The following is a 21,441-nucleotide window of genomic DNA, read 5'->3' as shown; positions in this document are numbered from 1 at the left end:
CTGGTTTCCATTTTCTGCCTCCATATTCATTGCATTTATTTTATATGTATTATATATATATAATTTTTTAGATGGTTGAGGGATCTTACATGGTATGTGAGGCTTGCTTCTGCAGTGTAAAAAAGGTCCTAATTCCCAGACTGTCAAATGGGATCAAGCCAAGCTTAAGGTTTAAAGGCCTGTACCTGAGGTATGGTGCCCATCACTGAGTATTGTTTAATGGAATAAAAATGCTAAGATAATGGAACCTCTTGGAAAAGCAGAGTGCACATTGAAATCAGGATCTGTGGATGGAATTTAAAGGACATTATTGTGTGAGAGGAGCAGGCAGCTGTCTGCCCCGCAGAAAGTGCTGTTACAACTGGCTGTTCCGGCAGGGATGCAGCCGTCTGTGTGGAAATATGCAAAACTTGCACAGCTGCTGTCTGTGCTCTTCCCTTTTGGTAAATCAGCTCTCAGAAACTGCCAGATTGGCACTTTTGACCAGCCCTAGCATTCACAAAGCACTCCCTCCACAAATAGATTACGTCTTCAGAGGTAAGGAATGGCCTTGATATGTGTGAATTCACTTATTTATCTACAGTGCTTCCCTTGCCATGTTGATGTTGTAGCTGCCCTCTCTCCCTGCCTGCCTGTGTGTGTGTTCAACCTGGGCAAGTTGTGGCAGTCTCAGATTATCTCAGAGTTCCTTGCTCCCTGCTCTTCTCCTGGCTGGCCTCTTTTCCCTGGTTCCCCATTCCCAGTCTTCTTGGCTCTCCATGTAGTCTTTGTGGTGTTCCTCTGTGGCAGAGAAGAATTGAACCCTGAGCTCATATAGTCAGCATTTCTGAGCTCTGGTGTGATTTTCTCTGTAGAGTCAGGCTGATGTGTTATCTGCTCCCAGGAATGAAGTGAGGGATGCACCTGGGCAAAGATGGCTGGAGCAGGAGTGGACCAAAAAGAGCTGAGATGCTGCCATCCTGGCAGATCCAAAAGTGATTTCCCAGCATTTCAGGGGTATAAGGGAAAGCTGCAACGTGAGTGGCCATATTTATAGGAAAGAGGAGCACAGGTACTTCTCCCACATCTCAGACATGGCCCCATGTCCTGGTAAGTTGTTGAGAAGAGCAGAAGAGAGGGGTGGCTGATTAGATGGTCCCTGAGAAAGGGCATGCTGAAACTCTGCTGCACTCTCACAGGAATGATCACTGCACAGCTGAGAGAGGATACAAATCCCACCAGCGGTTTTACTGACTAAGTGAGGAATCACAAGTGGGTGAAGAGTCACCAGTTTAACCAGTTTAACCATGATGTCTTAGTATCAAATGAATGGGATCATATGGGATTCTACAGCTGACATTGTGCAGGGTGCCCTGGTCCCTCATGTCCCACATGAGATACACTGGCATCCTGCAGTAAAGATTTTGGATGTGTAATGATGCTACCAAAAGCATATGTTAACAGTCATCCTTGGCCATCTGACAGTTCTTGCTGTAGTATTTTCCTTGTGTGTTACACAGACCTTCCAGTAAGGCATTTAGTACATTGTAAGGACTCTCTTAGCACTGCTAGCTCCTTCTTTTGAAAAGTCCACCATGCCAGATGGAGTTCTAAAGCTTACCTTATTTTTGAGGTAGAGTCAGGCATGTGCCAGTGAAAAACACAATGTAAAAGATCAGTTGTCTTACAGAAAGCATCAGTAACTTGGTGGCATGCTGAGTGTTTTGAGAGAGAAGGCCAGACCTCAGTAGAGTCACTACAACCTGAGTACAGGAGGCATCACTGGAAGCAGAGCCCAGGCAAACTTAAATGAAAAAATGACAAGTGAGGATGATTGCCCATCACAACAAGTGACTGCAAGGAAGGAAAGATGGATTCCTCCTCTCTTGATGCCTTTCTGGAAGATGTACTTTAGCCAAACAATAGAGGAGTTCAAGTGAAACACAAGTTATTATACTCAGCAGATGGGAAGACAAATAACACCTGAGCTTGCTATAAATTAGAGCTGTCAGAGAAGAAAAAGGAATAAAGGTTGTTTTTCACTTTTAGACTAGTGAAATCCAGCAAACCAGAACATCATTAGCAGCTGCATTGGTGATGCCCATGTCAGCTTACAATCCTTAAAATACTTTAACAGCTGCACTGGCTTCCCAGTCCTCGCAGGAATATGGGCAGTTTTGTGCTTCTAGTGCCTGCAGTTCCCAGAAGAGGCCAGTTTTCTTTCTTCTTAACTGAAATTGATGTATTTGCTCTAGTCTCTTTGGCCAGTGCTAGTCTAGTCGCCCTTCATTGTTGCTTCCTGTTGAATGTCCATGCACTTTGTTCGTCTTGTGCAAAGGGCCTGTAAAGTGCTCTGGCATTGAAAGCACCATATAGAAAGCAATTGAAATTATTTCTTTAGGAAGTGGAAAAGAGCATGGTGAAAGTAACTATTTTTTTAGATTGTATAAAAATACAGAAAAAGACAGACTTTTTTCCTTTGGCTGTTAACAACAGGATACACTCTTGCAACAGAATACACTCTCCAAAGTAACCTAAGTCTCTAGTGTGTGCTGGGTCACCAATGGCTTTGACAAGTTAAATTGGTGTCTTTAAAATTAAAGCCAGATACCTTCTGCTCTCTAAATTCGTTTGGCATCTTCTCTTCTGTCAATGCCAGAGGTTTCTTTCCTTTCTGAGGAAGCTGATGCCATTATCAAAGGGCTCAGATTCTGCTTCCCAGTCATCTTCTGCCAGTCCTGAGAGAAAGAGAAGGAATAGGAAGGCTTCATTTGTTCACTCTGAGTGAGTCTCTCTTAGCATTTTAGTTTGAATCAGGCGTATGTTTCTGTTGTCACATTTTTTGTGCTTTGACTCACATTTTCAGATCAGTCTTGGAGTAAGTGACCTGGATTGTTGTCAGATGGAATTAAACTGAAAAAATGTGCTCCAGGAGGGCACTGGGTGCACTTGAACTGTGAGTGGCCATTCAAGTGACTCCAGAGAGACAACATAGGGCTAATCTGAAGCAACCTTCCCTGCCAATCCCACAACACTTGCATTGTGAATACGGGATCCAGCACAAACAGTTTCACTCCATTCCTGTTTGTCCCAACCCTTAGTACACCCTGCTGCTTCCTAGTGCAGACCAGAACCTTTGCCTCTTCTTCCAGTCCCAGGATAGACACAATGAAATTGAGAAGGTATCTTGCTGTGAGTGGTACAGACTTGTCTCTCACAACTATTTTAGCTTCTAGGCAGTAGTGGATTTTGCTTGTGTTGCCATTTTGTTTCTCATCTCATTCATTTTGAAGTCTGAAGCCTGTCTTGATGCATTCAGAAGGGCTGAAGGGAATTAGGCACCTCTGTGACTGCTTGAAAGTTGATAGGACTTAAGGTCCTTTGATCATCCCAGACACAGATATTAAGCCCCTTCCCAAACACTCACTACTTTATCATCTTGAGTGAAATGCTTTCTTGTACAGAGAGCCAGAAACTTCTGAAGTCCAGGTAAACTGTAAATAGGTTCACTGGTATATCTGGGCTGCTGTGGTGCATTCTCTGTAGGGCTGCAAATTGAGTTGATCCTGAAACCTAAGGCCACACGGAATTATAGTCACTTTACTACACATCATGCCTTTCAGAAAGCACATTGGTAATATGCTCTGTTACCGAATTTCACTATAGAGTTCAGTGTTATCTGGTTTTTAACTTTAAAAAACCTTAAGTACATTATGACATGGTAATCAAAGAGACTGTTTTCCACCCAACATCTTTTTGCAAGCTGCGGTCTGAGGCTGCCCAGAGGATGTCTGTGAAGGGTGCTTGGCTTTGAAATGTGATCTTCCTCTTAATCTCCCACAGCCTGATTTGGGTGATGTACCAGATACAGGGTAAACCCTATCTCATCCCTGAGGCATTCTGGGGGACTTGTGAAGCTGGATATGGCTTTGCTCAGGGGTGTGATGTGGCAGTCTAGCTTTGTGACCAGGTCAAAGCATTTAGTGAAAAGCTGCTACAGAATACTGTTGCTCAGGAAATTATATGTCACCTGGAGTTGAAGGGAAATATGCTAAACTGTAACAAATGAGAATTAATGGAAAACAAACTGGATTCCCATCACCTGACAAAGAGAGGAGCTCATCTCACGGAACTGGCAGCAACCCATTCTGACTGCACTGCAAAAAGATACCGTAACTTCCTGCACTGTGCTCTGTGATCTAATACTTGCCCTGTCAACTGAATAAAGTCTTTGGATTTTCAGGGTGCTTGTTGAAAAAAGTCTTTTACCATGAATATGTATATGTGTCTGTGCTCGTAGGTATGAAAATGCTAGATATTGGTAAAGGAAATAAAAGCAGGGTAAGAGGAAGAAACAGTTACTAGTGACTGTAACCATTTATGTTATCTCTTTCTAAACTTACCTGCCAGAGCTAGAGAAAAATACTCCAGTATGTGCCCAGCCAGGCTTGGAAGGTATCCAGTGACATGCATACACTGTCACTGTCTATGTTAAAATCGGGACTACGAGACATATATTGGATGATGCTGCTAATCTTAAAGCACATAGCAGTTTCTGTCATGTTAGACACCTCTCTCCGACAAGGACAGACTCTTGCTGTATTCCCTTATGAAACTCTGGCAGGGTAAAACATGAAGCCGGTGTCTTTCTCAATTAGAGATATGTATGTGACTAGGTTTGTTCTTTGATGAGTTCTACTCTTTTTTTTGCTTGATTTCCCTTAGCCCAAGTTCACATCAGATGTAATAGTGATAAATGCCATGGTGTAGGAAACATTCAAAAGCACAATATGACTGAGAAACTGGTTGACAGACCAAAGATGGAAAAAAAAATAGGGGGCAAGCAGCTGTGCAGAGGTGAGGTTGGCGATAGGGTAGGTGTCTTGTGGCTTGGCAACTGCAGTTTATTCTGTAAAGTTTTCCCCATTCAGCAATATAATGTGCTGTCACTGTGCTTTCTTATGAGAGTTTCTCTTTTATGAGACTCAAGCGTCTCACTTTCTGAATAGGAAAATTCCCCACATACATTAGTCTCTGAATAATATCTCTGAAGTTCGAGTCTGATGATTATGGGTCACCCTTTCCTGTCTCGACATTGATTTATATTAAACAGGACAAAGCATCTGAGCACAGTGAGATTGAGCCCTTGGGTAGCACAGAAACTGAATCTTTAATTGCCCCCTAAACCAGCTCCCTGGGATGGGATCAAGAGGTTGCTTAATGCCTTGAGAGCTAGGATTTCCCAGCAGTGAAGTGCTGCCACTTCAATGCATTGGCATTTAGCAGCACAGTCCTCGGGCTGCCACACCAAGGCTGCGGTAGCACCACAGCTCTGGGGCAATTGATCTGTGTTTGGTCAATTTACAGAGCAGACATGAGCATTTTCATTCATTTAATTTCATATGAGAGTCCCTGAGAGTTGTGTGGCCAAATCCCACACATAATTATAAAAATGTCATCCTGTACTTGTGTCATCACTACTCCTCTGGTCAGCAGTAAATGATACTTAATCATCAGATAGCAAACAAATTTTAAAACTTAAGAATGAAAGAAAAAGGAACCCAAAAGCCCAGAGCATATTTAATACTGAGTGGAGATGGAGCTATTCATTCTTCCAAGGCGGGAACTAATGAGAAGGCAGTGAAAATGTCAATATTGGGAGATTGGCTTTTATTAGCCGTCACAAAATCCCCCATTCTTCTCAATCCCATTATGAGTGGGCAAGTCTCCCTGGGACAGAATCATCACTTTTGCTCACAGCTGATGCCTGTGCTTTTGTTATTATTTATTGTTTACACTGCAGATAAGCCAGAGGGGTGCTCCATTGTCTCAATGACTAGAAAAATTTGTGTCTTCATTGCAGAGAGACACTTAAACTTGCATGGAAATACCCATCTGCTTTCACCAAGGATTGGGTAAAGCTCCCAGGGAGAAAGTGTCTTCTCTGGGGCTCAAGAGCAGATTTTTCAGAAGGCAGAAAATACATACATGCTGTCAGATATTCCCTGTTACGCCAAGCAGTGGTGGTGAGCAGGGGATGTTCAGATGTGTATTTCTCTGCAACAAAGTCCAAATACCAGCGTAGTTTTCCAAAAGAGAGGGTGAATTTCTCCTGAGGAATGAAAATCTATCTACCCCAAATTCTGTTCAAAGTTTCAGTTGAATATAATATCATCCACTTCCTGACCTAAATTGCTGCGTTGTGTTGCTGAACTCTCTTAACTAGCCACTGCCTTTCCCCTCAGAGGCATGAGCCCTCTAGGGCTGAGCTAAGCAGAACCTCCTCGGTTGTTTGGATATGCAATTAGTGGAGTTTTCCAAATGCTTTGGGATCCATCTGGATGAAAGGTGCTTCGTGAATGGGAGGTTGAGTTAGACAGGAAAGCAGGTAGGTGGTTTGGCAGCCAGACAAGAATTCTGCTAGCAGCAGCACTGACATCCCTTTTTTTCTTTTGCTTACAGAGAAGGGGGTTGTCTCAGGCACCTTACTTCAACATATATGGAGAAAAAGGAGGCATGGAGCACCGTAGGTCTAGTCTGTTCCCCGAAGGTCCGAGCGACTACGTCTTCAGTCATCTTCCACTACACTCCCAGCAACAGATCCGAGCACCTATCCCCATGATGCCTATTGGGGGTATCCAGATGGTCCATTCAGTCCCTGTGGCCCTTTCAGGTTTACATTGTCCGTCCACTCTGGCCCTGCAGAGGGAGCTCTCTGAGGAGAAGCAAAGAGGAACTGCGGAAACCCTTACAAAAGAATCGTATAGTATTTCTAAGCACCATGAGAAACGTACCTCTCCGCACAGCTTGCACCCCGCTGCTCCCCCCAGCGCCCCCTCCTCGCCGCTGCTGTTGCTGGCGCAGAGCACATCCGAGGACAGTGTCGTGGCTACTGAGAGGGAGCAGGAGGAGAACATACAGACTTGTACAAAAGCCATAGCCTCTCTGCGAATCGCCACAGAAGAAGCCGTTCTGCACGGGGCGGAGCAGCTGCAGAGGCCTTCTGAGCCTCACCAGAAACCCTTAGAAAGTGCACATTTTAGCATTAAACACTTTAGTGGATCTGAGCCGGGCCAGCCCTGTGCCTCAGCCACCTATCCTGACTTGCACGGTGGTGAACAGGACAGTTTTGGTACATCACAGACTGCGCTAGCCCATCCCACCTTTTACAGCAAGAGCTTTGTGGGTGTCCAGCAGCTGGGCTTTCACAGCAGGAGCGACCCCCCATCAAGCACACAGGAAAGGAAAGATCCGTCATCTGAGAAGAGCAAGCCACATTGATCTGAGATGCATGGAGACTTTAACCCATACATTTACCCCACTTTTTTTTTTTTTTTTTTCTAGAGATAGAAAAAGTATTCAACTTTACAGCATGCCTGTTCTAAGTTACAGTAGTTTGCTATTATATATACTTTTGTTATATCAAAAGAATTAGATAAAGTAACAAGTCATCATGAGCCTGACCAAAACTAAATTTGAAATTCTTATTGGGTCTGGTACTTTTAAATTGTACAGATGTTTGTGCCTTTTCTTTACTTTGCTTATATTCTTATAAGCATTTTTTTAGCAGTAATTTGTACATATTTTAGAATTTGTGTATCTGCTTTGTAATAAATGTAATTTCTTTCCTTTTTTGGACACTTGGATCTAAATGATGTAAAACAGAACAGCATCAATATATGTGAGGTTGCACTAAAACATATTTTTATATGATTAAAACTGAACAGCTTTTATGTACAGCTCTGATTCTGTAATACTAATATTTATTTACTTTGTTTCATAAATTGTAAATTTTTTTCTTAATGTTGTGGATTGCTTTTCTATGTGAAGCATGGGATTTACTGTTGCGTAATTAGAACAAAATGTATATTGTAAAACAAGATATTTAAACTAGAGTATCTTATCTTATTCTGCACTTATGCATTAGTTAAAAAAAAAAGATAAAAGATGTATCAGTCAGTTCTTAACTCTTGTAATTTTTTTTTGTCTCTTGTTTGCCGGATTGACTATAACTTAAGTGCTGATTGTGATTTTAAACTGATAGTACCGTAAAGCATTAAAGTAAAACAATGTGCTATTGTGAGTTTTTTCAAAGCTTTATAAAACAGTTATAAATATATTAAAAGTATTTGGTCTTATGTGAACATGTTGATCTATACACTCCTTAAAAAGCTATGGGAAAACATTCCACCCCATGTAAATATGTGCATCCCTGGTGCCATCTGTGTAGCTCACCGGGACCGGCAAGATTTGCTATGCTGGTGCTTCCCGGAGCGGGGCTGGGGCACTGCTGACTGCCAGGAGGCAGAGTCTAGCAGCGTCCTGACCCACTCCCTGGCCTCCAGCAGCAGGGTGGCAAGGCCCCTATGGCCGCATGGAGCTGGGCGAGGAGCTGGCCTGCTGGCTGCACACACGGCGCCCTGCCGAGCCTGGCAGTCCCCTGCTCCTGAGGGCTGAGCAAGAGGCATAGGTGTCATGAAGAAGTGCTCTGAAGTGTCAGAGAGGGGTTTGAAGAGGAGAAAAAGGTGTTTCCTTGCACTTGAACTCCACAGCTGGCCACTCCCTACTGCAATACCTGTGTCAGCTTCGGGGGAGGCTCCCGTTCTGTCCTGTTCTGTCCTGTCCTGTGGACAGAGGTGTGTGGCCCTGCCGGTGAGGCAGAGAGCACCACCACCCCAGCCTCTTCTGAAATGGGTTTCATGGGCAAGAAAGTCACAGTCTTCCAGTGTAGGGTTTCCATCTGGGCAAGGTTTGCTCCAGAGGGAAGGGAGGAGGAGCCCGGGCTTGTGTTTGAACACGTGTGGTGGGTTACCACTACCACCAGCAGCATGCGTGCACGCACGCACGCACACACACACACACACACTCAAACACACGCATGCATACGCACAGATGAAAGAAACCAACGACCTGGATTATATTTTGTGCTATTTAGTGGATTATAAATCTGTGAAAACAAGTTTGTATATTGAAAATACATCTAAGGAGTGTTCTTTAAAAAGAAATAAATATACAGTTACATGCATGAGGTGTCTAGTTTTCATATGTTCTTTGAATTTTCCAAGTTTATTGGTGTTCAGCATCCTGCACAAGAAGCACCCTTAAAAATGTGAGTGGTAGTGAAAAATGTGGACCATATTTTGGCTTTCTCACATATTATCAAACTAAACCAGTTTATTTCTCCAGTAATACTGTGTGGGGGGAGAGCCACAGGTGGCATATTGTCGTAATTCTAGCATGATGGCATATAACTAGTGTAATACCATAATGAACCGTGACCACTTCTAAACATTAAAGGTTAGCTTCTCGTACCCATTGCAATGTTCTGACTTTATTCCAGATCATTGTGATAACCTTGCCAAGATAAGCATGTGCCAGAAAACTGGCTCATCTCAGACTGGAGAGAGGAGAAGCAGTATGTAGTAGGAGATGAGCAGCCTGTTGGATCATGCTTCCTTAAAAAAAAAGGAGGACTCAATTATACATTTTAAATAAACAAGCTCCATCTGATAAAAGCCTCTCTCCTCCTGGGCTTCATGGCTGTATTGAGAACAAATGCTGTGCACAATGATCAGCTAATCAGGTAATCATAGATATTTTATTAAAAGGGAACCAGGCAACCCCTGATGGTAAATGCTCTATTAACATTGCCTTTGTAAGCAACCTCTTACTGTGGGAGTTACCTCTGGCTTGTTTGATTATTTTAATTAATTTGCAGCTGCAATTTGCCATCCACCTTCTCAGCCTTGGGGCATGTTTTTTTTATAATCGGTGAGCAAGTATCACTGAAATTGCATGTGATATTTTTGGGTTACAATGGAGCAATGCTGAAGAGGTTTCAGGTACTTACAGTCTTAATTGTGTTTTCTTAATGAGCTAATGTGTATACAGTGCTTTGAAAAAAAACATATTCTCATACAAAGCCTAGGCATCAATGGTGACTTTTCATGCTTTGGAAAGGGTGTGGGGGAGGAATGGCAAAGATGTCTGACAAAATTTTCCCAGGCGTGAGCAATTTTCAGAATCAACATAGCAAGCACAGCAACTGGGACTGGGGGGCAAATAATTCCATGAGTGCTCTGCCTACTCTTCCCAGTGCAGCGCCCTCCAAGCTGCCTGCGGAGATGACTGTGTGGGGCTGTTTGTGCCCCGCTGTGATGAGCCCACGGGCTCAGCCTCCGTGCTGCGGGAATGCAGCTGCATGGCTCCCTGCCGGGAATGTTGGTCTCCGGGCAAGACCGGAGTTGCCTGTGTGAGACAGCCCCTCTGAGGGTGACGGGAGGGGGTTCCTCCACAATACTCGGGGCAATGGATGCACGGAGGTCTGTTAGGACCAAAAAGTGTAACCCTGAGCTCCCTGATGTAAATGTTCTGTGTTTTTAAAAGGGATGAAAAGAAGAGATTTAACAGGGTGATCTAGAAAACTGCAGAACCGAACAAGGATCCTTAAATGCAATGTGCTAAAAAAATCCTACGTCAGGAATATAATTACCTATTGTATTGTTCAAGGAGGTTATAATTTTCTATGAAGATCCATATGTCTTTTCTGTAAAGTACAAGGGAAATACAGATGCTCTGGCAAGCTCTCTTTATTTCCTTCTCTCAGAATACTGTCACCAGAGTCACTTCAGGACTTACTCGCGTCAGCAAAACAGAGGGTGTATCAGTCTCATGTAACTGCCTGTACAATCCTCTCACGAAGCTTTAGATTCTGATTCAGGGTAGTAACTCCACTGCATGTTAAACACTTCTATGTGGACTTCCCCACTACAGGACACACTGCCAGCAGGGGACAATAATTAGCACCAATAAAGGGCATCATTAGTTATAACAGACCCAAACGGAGTCAAGGGACTTAAGTGCAAAAATTTCAATTCAGGAATGCTGTAGTCAACTCCCATTTAACCCTAGTGGCACCTCAGTTTACAAGGTGCCCCGCCTTGTTTGAAGCTGTTTCCTGCTTTTGGGCATGAGTTGAACTTCTCTTCTTGGAACTCCTTCATGCCTCGTCCACTCCCACACTGACCTGGAGACCAGAAAGTATGTATTTCTTGCCCTAGATCCTCCAAGGGACCTGCCCTACTGAGTGGGTCTTTGAAAATACCCGACATATGATGAAATATGCTTCCCTCTTGAATTATACTTTTGGCAAGTGCTGTCACCTCTTACAGATTAGTTTAATGATTTCGTCCCCATTTCTGGGTATCTAAAAAAAACCCCAAAACCAAATCTATGTTTAAACTGGCTAGATCAACATCTCCAGTCTCCTAAGAGAGTGCCCTAAAGTGCCCCATGAGAAGTAGAAGTTTTTTCTTTCCCGCTGAAGTTCTGCCACTGTGAAACAAAATATTCAAGATACATTGAGTCATCAATACAGTAGCCTGTTGTCCCCAAGAGGAAGAGCTGTTTGGATGTGTCCTGCTCAGCAGGAACAGAGCTGCCTGGGAGGCTGGTGAGTAGAGTGGTGTGACAGACACTTAGAAGGACAAGGACTGAGTTCAAGCAGCTCCTTGCCTGAAGTCTTCTAGACAGCTTGGAGAGCACAGTTTCCAAACACGCTTCTTACTTAGCAACCAGCTGCTTTCTGAGGTGGCTGACTCTCCTATGTCCAATGGAAGCAGGCCAAGACTTAAAATTCTGGGCTTCAGAGTTAGGAACAAATACCAAAATTTGGTATTACATTGCATGAATCCTTTATTGGGTTTTGCCCTAAATAGCTTTGGGAGAACAAACCTTATTGATTTATTTCATTGTCCAGTGGAACAAGTCAATGGGAGTTATCCTTTTAAGCAATTTAGCCACCCCTGAAAATCTCAATCAATATTCTCTAAAAAATGTCCTTAAAGTAAATCCAGGATATTCAATGCAAAACCTGCACAGCACATCATATATTTTAGTATAGTGACTATTTTGGTGTGGTTTTTTTTTGTTTGTTTTTTTTTTTTTTTCAGTTAAAAAGCCTACATGAAAAAATCAGCAGTCTGTGTACTAATTGAGTTTATTACAGTGACAATGTTACTGTGCCCTTTTCTCAAATGCAGATTACGCACACTAAACACAGACCCAGAACATATGCTCACTGTAAGGTCAATTAAAGAGGAAAATGCTGGATGGTTTGACTTGCTCTGCAATTATTCTTGGGGTCTTTACATATGCTACATCTGTCACGTGTGTTTGCAACTATCTTCAATATGCCTGCTTTTAACTGGCTTCGGAACCACTGATAGCACCAGGAATGTGGGAGACAGTTTTCATTGCGAAATGTTTGGCTTTTGCCCCTGTGATGATGCCTACATGAGATATAATAAGCTGATTTGTTGTGCGTACATAAGTCTTTTCCAAATGATTGTGCTTGGTGACAAAAAGTCTTTCTAAGAGTTTCTTTAATTTGTGAGTGTAGAGGTGACCTGTACATATGTGAAGGGCTTTAGTAGGCATATGATAGAAATTAAGGAAATATCTCTAACTTTTCATACAAGATGATCTTAAGTGGAGGCAGAACTGAATGAAACTCACCTTTGGGAGCAAAGACCATGAACCACAAGAATCCCTATAAAGGATGAACTGGCATTCAGGACTGTTGTCTCTCCATGCTGGCAAGTGTCTGCACAAGGTGTCTTGGTGTCATTTTCCCTGTCCTTTAAGAAATATGGATGGTCTTCTATTGCACTGTGCATTGCTGTATATGTTGCAAAATCACGTCCTACAGGCACATCAGGCACTGGTGCACCTCTGCTGTACGGCAGCCAAGGGACTCTGGGAACCTAACACCTCCAAGGTCTGTTGAAGCATACAAACAGCCTACGAGACCATGGATGCTTGCAGGCTGGACTGCAGGCTGGTGGGAGCAGTGGTAGAAGAAAACAACAGCTTTCTGAAAACCAGAAAAATTTTCTGCTCTAGTGAGTTTCCTTGCTTTTCTGCATTGTATGAATATTCATTTTGAAGCTGACATGTCGAGGGGAGCTTGGTCAGCAGGAGGCTTAATAAAAAAAAAGCCCAACAATATTACTATATAAACTGCCTTTTCGCATACCTTCCTGATGAGTGACATCTCTGAACTGACAGGAGCGCTGCAAAGCAAAACAGCCGGGATGAATATGCATGGCAGCACACAGCCCCACGAGCACCCAGTGAGCTGGAGAAAGCCACTGGAGGCAGATCCAGCTCTGTACTGAAGAACAGCATTTCTTTTCCCCCTCTCCTGCCAGAATATAAGGAGAGGCTGACACTCTGCCATAGAAATTAATGGAGTTTCCACATTCATTTTAACAGCAGGAGGTGTAGTCTCTGAAGGCTTGTTTCCATGAGGTGATGAGAAATCTTGCTGCAAAAGTTGCAGAGGAATGTCAGAGTACTTGGCATTTTGCCGTTTCAGCCTCTTTCGTTCCCATCTGTTCCTAGAGAATCAAAGGTCTTTGCCGGGTTCAGCTGTGCTCTGCCAGGGCCTTGGGGGGCAGCTCTGGGCCATGGGAGGAGGTGGTCCCTGAATGTCCTTGTTTGTGGTATAAATGCCCTGAATCCTCTGAGCACATTAGCCCATTAGCAGTAGTCTGCAAGGCAAAGGAAGGCTTGGGAAGAGCCCGTGTGCTTATTCTTCCTAAACAGGTATACACTTAAAACCTCTAAATGGTTACTTTGAAAGAGTGACTCTTAGAAAAGCCAGGTTTTCTGAAGAGCTGGACTTTGACTGAGGCACTTAGATGAAGTGGTCAGAGTTTTCAGAAGTGCTGAGCATTTGTTATCAGCAGAAACTGCTGGATTCTGGGCACATGTGAATTCTAGGCCCTTAAAAACTTAATGACTAACTTAACGATGTCTGGCACTTCACCTCCATTTGTTATTTTCCACAGCCTTTCTTTCTTCCACAACATCTTTATTTAGCCAGAAGAAAAGGAGGAAAAAACAAAATGAATTAAACAATGAGCCAATATTCATGGCTGAAATACCCTGTTCTTTTTTACTGCCAGGAAAAATGTAAATGATAAAGCAGAGGTTTTGACCAGTTTTGTGACAAAATTTTCCTCTCCATTTCATATTTCTTGATGACATTTTAACACATGGGGCTGGCATAAAGAGACATCTTGGACTAATTTTTAATCTTTCAGAAATTTTCCTTGGACAGACAGAAGAGAGGGGGGTCTTTTAACTCTGGAGAAAAAAAAAAGAAAAATCAGAAAGGCAAAGAGATGGAGTACTGCAGGGAGCAGACCTTCTCTGGCAGAAGATGAGCTAAATAGTCTAATAGTTTTTTTCCATCTGCATTTCCTCTGGCCTTACTATGAGCAAAAGGGATTTAGATCCAGCTGATCTGTGAGGGTGGGGGGTGAAGGGAACCAGGTGATATTATAAGCTGAGTCCTGCTGCCTGGTCCATCAATTAACACAGGCAGTGGGAAGAAGCTGAGGGGGATAATGCCCCTGTGGTGTTGCCTCTGTTCTGCAGGATCCTGTGAAACGTTTTTGCTGGCTCTCTGCAGAACTGGATTCCTGCCAGACTGCGGGAGCAAAGGATCAGCCACTGTCTAGAGCATTGCCTTGCACTAACCTGCTGGATTTTTGTGCGTGCAGAAATCCAAGTGAGAGTTAATGCTGTGTTAGGCAGGCTAAACTTTGGCTTGGTTTGCTCTCTAGCTGCTACTGCACAGCCGTGGGCTGCCTTGGCCACTGCTATGAAAGCCACTGGTGGCGCAGTGCTGCCTGGGGGCCTCAGTTGAGTGGGGCAGGCCAGGGAGCTGGTGGAGGCTCCAGAGCTGCTGGCCTTGGAGTATGCTCTGCTCGAGGCTGCTCTGGCTGGTCAGTGTCCCAGGAGCTCCCAAAAAACACTTGGAAATTCTGTATACTAGAGCTTACAAAGTTTCCTGGCTCCTGCAGTCTTGATTTTCCGGGAAAGGGGAGAAGCTAAACCCTCCAATGGTTTGGTTTCTGGTTTTTTTTAAATTAAGGTATTCAAAATAATGCTGATGGTGTCAAACACTGCTCCTCCCTGAGGGAATACGAGACAGGAACCAAAAATATGTTGTCACAATACACACTACCTAAGAATTTCATCAAATTAAAAAGAGCAGTGAATAAGAAATGCCCTGACTGTTTTAAACAGATAGGATAGAGTCTCTTTACTTCTCTAACTTTAGTCTGTTAGCTCCAGAAACATCAGCAGTGATGATGATTCAGTCATCTGTATTCTTCATGTTTTAATGGGATGCCAACTCCGGATTTTATGCACAAGTTTTATGATCAACGGCCTATTTCAGCAGAAATTACTGTTTTCTTCTTGGTGATCGGGGTCTTAAAATTATCAGTGTCATGAGGTTGGTTGACCCTGGCTGGACACCAGGTGGCCACCAAAGCCACTCTGTCACCCCCCTCCTTAGCCAGGCAGGGGAGAAAAACTATGATGGAAGGGTTGAGATAAGGACAGGGAGAGATCACTCACCAGTTATGGGCAAAACAGACTTGACTTGGGAAAATTGTTTTTATTACCAATCAAATCAGAGTAAGATACTGAAAAATAAAATCAGATCTTAAAAACACCTCTCCCTACCTCTCCCTTCTCCCCAGGCTTAATTTTACTCCCTATTTTCCCTTCTCTCCCCCAGTGGTGCAGGGGGATGGGAAATGGGGACTGTGATCCGTTCATCACACATTGTCTGTGCCACTCCTTCTCCTCATGGGGAGAAGTCCTCACACTCTTCCTCTGCTCCAATGTGGGTCCCTTCCACAGGGTGCAGTCCCTCAAGAATAGGCTGCTCCAGTGCTCGTGCCCTGTGGGATCACAGGTCCTGCCAGCAAACCTGCTCCAGTGTGGGCTCCCTGTCCTTGGGGCCACAGGTCCTGCCAGGAGCCTGCTCCAGTGCTGGCTTCCCAAAGGGTCACAGCCACCTTCAGGCATCCACCTGCTCCAGCGTGGGGTCCTCCACAGGCTGCAGGTGGATCTCTGCTCCATCCTGGACCTCCATGGGCTACAGGGGCACAGCTGCCTCACCATGGTCTGCACTGCGGGCTGCAGATGAATCCCAGCTCAGGCACCTGGAGCACGTCCTGCCCCTCCTTCTCCACTGACCTTGGTGTCTGCAGAGCTGTTTCTCTCGCATATTCTATTGCTCTTCTCCAGCTTTAGTTGCACATGTTTTTTCTACTCCTTCTTAAATCTGTTATCCCAGAGACTTTTTCCCCCCATTTCTTAAATCTGGTATTCCAGAGGCACTACCACTGCTGCTGATGGGTTCAGTCGTGACCAGCAGCACGTCCATCTTCTAGCCAGATGGCATTGGCTCCATTGGGCATAGAGGAAGCTTCTGTCAGCTTCTCACAGAAGACAGCCCTGTAGCCCCTCCTGCTACCAAAACCTTGCCTTGTAGATCCAATACATGCCCCAGTGTTCTAAAAGATGATGCACAATGTGACATCTGAAGAGAAGAGCTCAGAGGGTGCAACATTTTTCAAAAAATTGCCATCATTCAAATGCTATAGTTCCTGCAGTTGGAATGAAGGCTGAGGCAGGGGAAGAGGAAACCTTTTTGTGTTATAACAAATAAAATGCTACAATGGGGTTTGAAGGTGCAAATCAGGCTATAACAAAACATGAGTGTGCATGCTTTCAACACCAAAATGACTTACTGGCTGCTAATTAAATCTCACTGCAAATGGGATTTCATTTTTATTTTTTGATGGAAAAAGTGGTTTTATTACATTCACTTGGCTGACAGCCAGGAATACAGCTCAATACAAATCAAGCAAAGTTAAAGGCCTTCTGCAGCAACATATGGCTTGTTTGGGAAGTATGAGTCATAAATGGAACCAGATGCAAAAAAAAAAAAAAGAAGTTATAAGAAGGTAGCAACTGTCCTCAGACAGATGCTGCTATTGTTATTTCTGATGTTTCCACCTCATTGTGAAAAATTTTCACATGCATATTGGTGCGTGGACTTCTGCCTGTTTCAAAGCTCTTCAGTGGTGTAGGTCCACCCGCTCTGCTCATGCAGCTACTTCATACCTTACACAAGCTGTTTTCTTCTTGCAAGCTATTAGAACACATTTCCCAGTACTGTTTGTTTCTTCTCCTGGTTTCAGGGTGTTTCTTAACATATGCAGGGTTGGCCTTTAGTTTGTTCTCCAAGTCCTGTGTAAATACAGGCTAATAGAAGTATGTCCTTGCTTAGGAAGAAACCCTACGGATGCTTTGTAACCACACCCTGTGCATATCTGCGGGGAGGGCGTGTGTGCATATGCCTGCACACACACAGCCAACCCAAGTGCCAAGAAAATGACAACCAACAGGGGAGGGGAGCCATCAGGGGCTGTCTTCTGCCAACAGCTTTGGCTGCCTGCAGCAAGGCAGCAGGTAAACATGGGGACAACCAGAGCAGTGATGATGGGGTGAGCAGCCTGGGTGCATTTTGGCACCATTAGTAGGGCCCCCAGCTTTGCCTGACAGCTGCTGGTGTAGGAGTGCTGTCAAGGACTCTCTGCAACCATAAAGAACTACCTATCTGTGCACCCATTGCTGTGTTGACTACCCAGAGCATAGGTGTGCCTCTAGCACAGGGGCCCAAGAGTTTGACTCTTGGGCCCTAGATACCATTTTCTTTTTGCCAGAGTCATATTGCACCATGTTCCTGTTGTTTTTCTCCTAATTTCTCCAGCCCTTCACTCTACATCTCCCATGAAGGATGTCAAGAACTTTGTCCAAGTTTAACTCATCAAGATCCCCTTCCTTCCCACACAAAATCCTCTCATACTACAGGTAAAGCAGATTCTCTGTGTCTCCTTGCTGGGCAAAGCCTAACTAGCCCTGGTCTAAAAGGAAGTAATGTCTTACATGCTCAAGTCCATGCTCAAGAAGACAATGGTCATGCACCCTTGAACAGTGATACAATCCACATGGTGCAAACAGTGCAGGTGCAAACAACAGGTGATTGGGTAGGCTATAAATCAATCTCCTTCACTCAGTGGTGGACACCAGATGATGAGTAAACAGTGAACACCCCACTGGAACATGTTGTCCTGTTGCATGTGGTCTCCCAGCCCCAGCTCATCCTGCATCCCCCTGCCAATGCTCCTCCAATGTGGGCCTGTTGGCACAGTCCCTATAACAACAGGGCAACACAGGGATGTCCTATGGCTCAGCCCTGACATGTCACTTCAGATGTGTAGTCCTGCGCGGTGGTGGACGAGGCCTCTGAAGAGCTTGTGAAGCACCTGCTTTGTGTGTGGTCTCTTCCAGAAGGATGTACAAGAGCTGCCCATGTCCCCCACCTGGAAAACTCAATGCTTAAACCACAGCTTGAACCACTGCCCTTTTCTTGGCAGGCATTCTTCATCCTGAGAAAAAAAGGCTATTGTATTGACTAAGTGGCTATCTGATACCACAGCATCTCACCTTATTTGATCTGCAAGGTGGGTGAGTCACCTGCTTCTCTGAGTGGAAATGCATTTGGAGTCAGTGTGTGTGTCTATAGCCTGCCCAAAATGTCCAGTCACAGTCCAGCCTCTCTCCCTGCAGTACAAGCTACAGCATAATCTGACATATGAGCAGGCTGGGTGAGCTAAAGGGGGGGAACTGGCTCAACTCATAACTCAGGTGTGTGCTTGCTCCCTCTTATCTTAGTAAAAAGTCAAACTACAGGCAAACATTACCTCCAAGTGTTTGCATTACAGCATATGTGCAAGCCTTTGCATTTTAGGAATTCAGATTGCATATCTGAGTTGGAAATACTATTTCCTTCTTTTGTACCTGGTTTCTGCTGGTGTCTGGGATCATGCTGGAGGAGAGCTGGGTGTCAATCATTTTTAAAGTGATATCAGGGACTGAAGCTAAGGAGAGAATTACTAGTAAAACTGCTGCTTTGTATGCAAAGAAATCCTCTGGGAAGGTAGAGGGAATTTCAGAAGACTGCATTGGCCTCTGGGAAGAACAAGAATCTGTCACCTTGGTTGGGAACCCAGAGTTCAGCTGGACAACGAGACTGGCTGTGCAAGCTGAATGGATCAAAATTTATACCCGCGCTAAAACCAACCCCATGACACACAATACTACTTAAAAGCAGATAGATTTTGCAACTCTTTCTCATGCTGATGACATCAATGGGATTACTTAAGTGAATGGGTGTTTATTAAACATGAATAAGAGCTGTGCTATGTAGCATTAAATGCACCCCACTTGGGCTGAGGGTTTGGGAGTTCATGTTCATGACTAATTCTTGGTGCTTGCTAAGAAGAGCTGGGAGTGCCAGCAAAGGAGCTTCCAGCTCCTGGGGGGGAAAGGCTTTACTTTCTGTGCATTAATTGTATTCGTCTTGCTCATTGTGAAGGAAAAACTGAGCTCTCCAGCATACCCTCCAAAGGCTTCCTACCTCAGGAAGAACTGTGGGAGGTCTGTGTGCAAATGCTCCATAAGAAGAAAAGACCAAGAGAACGGAAAAAGTCTGTCTCTGAAGCAAACTCCCACAGAGAGAAATTGGAAGGGGGTTGGTCCTACCAGGAGAGAGGTATGTGCTTAACACACCCAGAGAGGCCCCATTGATTAAATACATTTAAAATCATTGTATGGTCTGTGCCTTAACTTGTAAGCTCTTTTAGTCACAGATTTTGTCTGCCTCTTTGGCCAAGATTTTGTTTCAGACAGAGCATCCTTCCAAGCACAACACTTGTGGCAGTGTAATGGGTAACCCTATTTCTTAAGCACAGGAAACCCAGCAGTTTTTCCATGCTTGAGGGTTAGATAACCCTTCAGCATGCACTGGAGGCCAAATTTCCTCATGGAGCATGTGTCCTGGCCCCTGGGGAGACTGAGCCTGTCCCTAGTACACAGGCAGCCCTCTAGAGTGCCTCATCTCTGCTGGTATAGATCCAATAACAGAGATACCCTGATTTAATTCTTCAGAGGATTTGGCTTTTAATTTTGCCTGATTTTCATGAGCAGCTGGATGGAAAAAGAAATGCCTGGAGCTGAGTTTTGCTTTGACTTTCTGAGGTTTCCAGGTGAGTACAAAATGTATTAACAGCAATCAAAACCAGAGATGTACTTTTGCGGACCAAATATTTATGTCCTTAGACTACATGTGGCTACAGCAAACCGTAGACAGTTGTATTTAGAAATCTATTTGTTCCCCCCCACTGAATATAAAATCATGATTATGGTTGCTATCATAACCTTCAGTGTTGCAAACTCTGGTGCCACAGCAAGCATAAGCTTTTCAAACAGTTCCCCGTTGTCTTAGTGGTACAGTTTTTCACCATTGCCCTTTATCACCAGCCTAGTGACAGCTTACTGACAGCTGACAATAACATACAAGGAAAATCCACCAGCTTTGGCATGTTTGTTCCCATCAGCACAGAAATCTGCAGGCCATTCCGGGTGGCCTGGGGGGACAAAGCCCCAGGCAACTAATGCCCGGGCTGGAGGAAGGCTTGAAAAGAAGGACAAAGTTCACAGTTTCCTAGAGTAAGGGGTAGGACACTGGTCTTTTAAAGTGCAAATTGATAACCAAAAGAAGGAAAGATAACAGTAAAAGAAAACAGCAGAAAGCCCTGAAAGGGCTGGAAGTATCTTTTCATATAGCAGGTTACACTTCCTATTCCTATTATCATTTTGTGATGTTCCCATTCAGGTATCTGTCCATCCTTGGAACAACGAAATTACAGCAGGTCTATGTGGAGACCAAGTTCAAATATCCAAACTTGTGAAGAGATATTTTAACAAAAATCTGTATGTGAGCAGCTGGCTGCTGCTGAGAATGAGGCCAGGTAGAACATTTGAAACCAACTTCTAACTTCTAGTGAATTGCTTTTTGGAATCTTTGGGTATATTGAATATTTCTGAAAGAACTCAGCTGCTCAAAAGCAAGAAAACTTCCAAGCCTTTGTTTAGAATGTTTAATTTAAGACTCTAACTCACTAGGGGAAGAATTCAAATTTCAGGGATAAAATGAGATATGTGAAACAGGAGAAAAATAGAAAATTCAGCCTTTAGTTTTATGTATTCTGAGTGAGAAGATGAATTAATTTAAAAGAATATCCTAAAGTATCTGTGTCACGGTAACAGGTGTAAGTCTGCTCTCCCGTGGAATTCTTGATATCATGGGAGGATAGGTTGCTTCCATGGTACTGAATATTTATTTTGCTGGATTCTTCTCTACATTGTACTTGTGACACAGTAATGTCCAGTGCAATCTAGTGAGCCAAGTGAGGTATATTAGTCAGGACATACAAGAGATTAAGTACTGTAATATTTTGTTATGCTGGAGGCAGCAGGTATCAGTGGCAGATGTGATGATTTGGGGGTTTTGTCTAAGAAAAGTTTACGAGTTATGGATTTTGTAAATTTGTGTGATATGGAAAACTCTGTTGTATCAGAAGGCTGATCTTTGTGTTGCTACTACCTTTCACCCTCTGACTCGGACTAGCTAACGTTCCTAGGAGGAGCTGGCCCAGGGCTTGCACTGATAATTACTGATAGTCA

At 44.0% G+C, this 21,441-nt stretch overlaps 1 protein-coding gene across 10 annotated transcripts in view; it reads left to right on the top strand.

Moving 5' to 3' along the window:
- The window catches only part of HIVEP2 (HIVEP zinc finger 2), a 137,362-nt gene extending 129,239 nt beyond the window's left edge, over nucleotides 1-8,123 (top strand). For all 10 annotated transcript variants that reach the window (XM_069010539.1, XM_069010538.1, XM_069010541.1 and 7 more), the window contains one exon: nucleotides 6,442-8,123. In XM_069010539.1, the coding sequence (XP_068866640.1) occupies nucleotides 6,442-7,260 (819 nt within the window). In that variant the 3' untranslated portion in view covers nucleotides 7,261-8,123. The remainder of the gene's footprint in view (nucleotides 1-6,441) is intronic.
- Nucleotides 8,124-21,441: the final 13,318 nt, after the last annotated feature.

Source organism: Aphelocoma coerulescens, chromosome 3, assembly GCF_041296385.1.
Source record: "Aphelocoma coerulescens isolate FSJ_1873_10779 chromosome 3, UR_Acoe_1.0, whole genome shotgun sequence".
Classification (NCBI taxonomy): Eukaryota; Metazoa; Chordata; class Aves; order Passeriformes; family Corvidae; genus Aphelocoma; species Aphelocoma coerulescens.
Note: the sequence above shows the minus strand (reverse complement) of the source record. Positions and strands in the feature narration are given on the sequence as shown.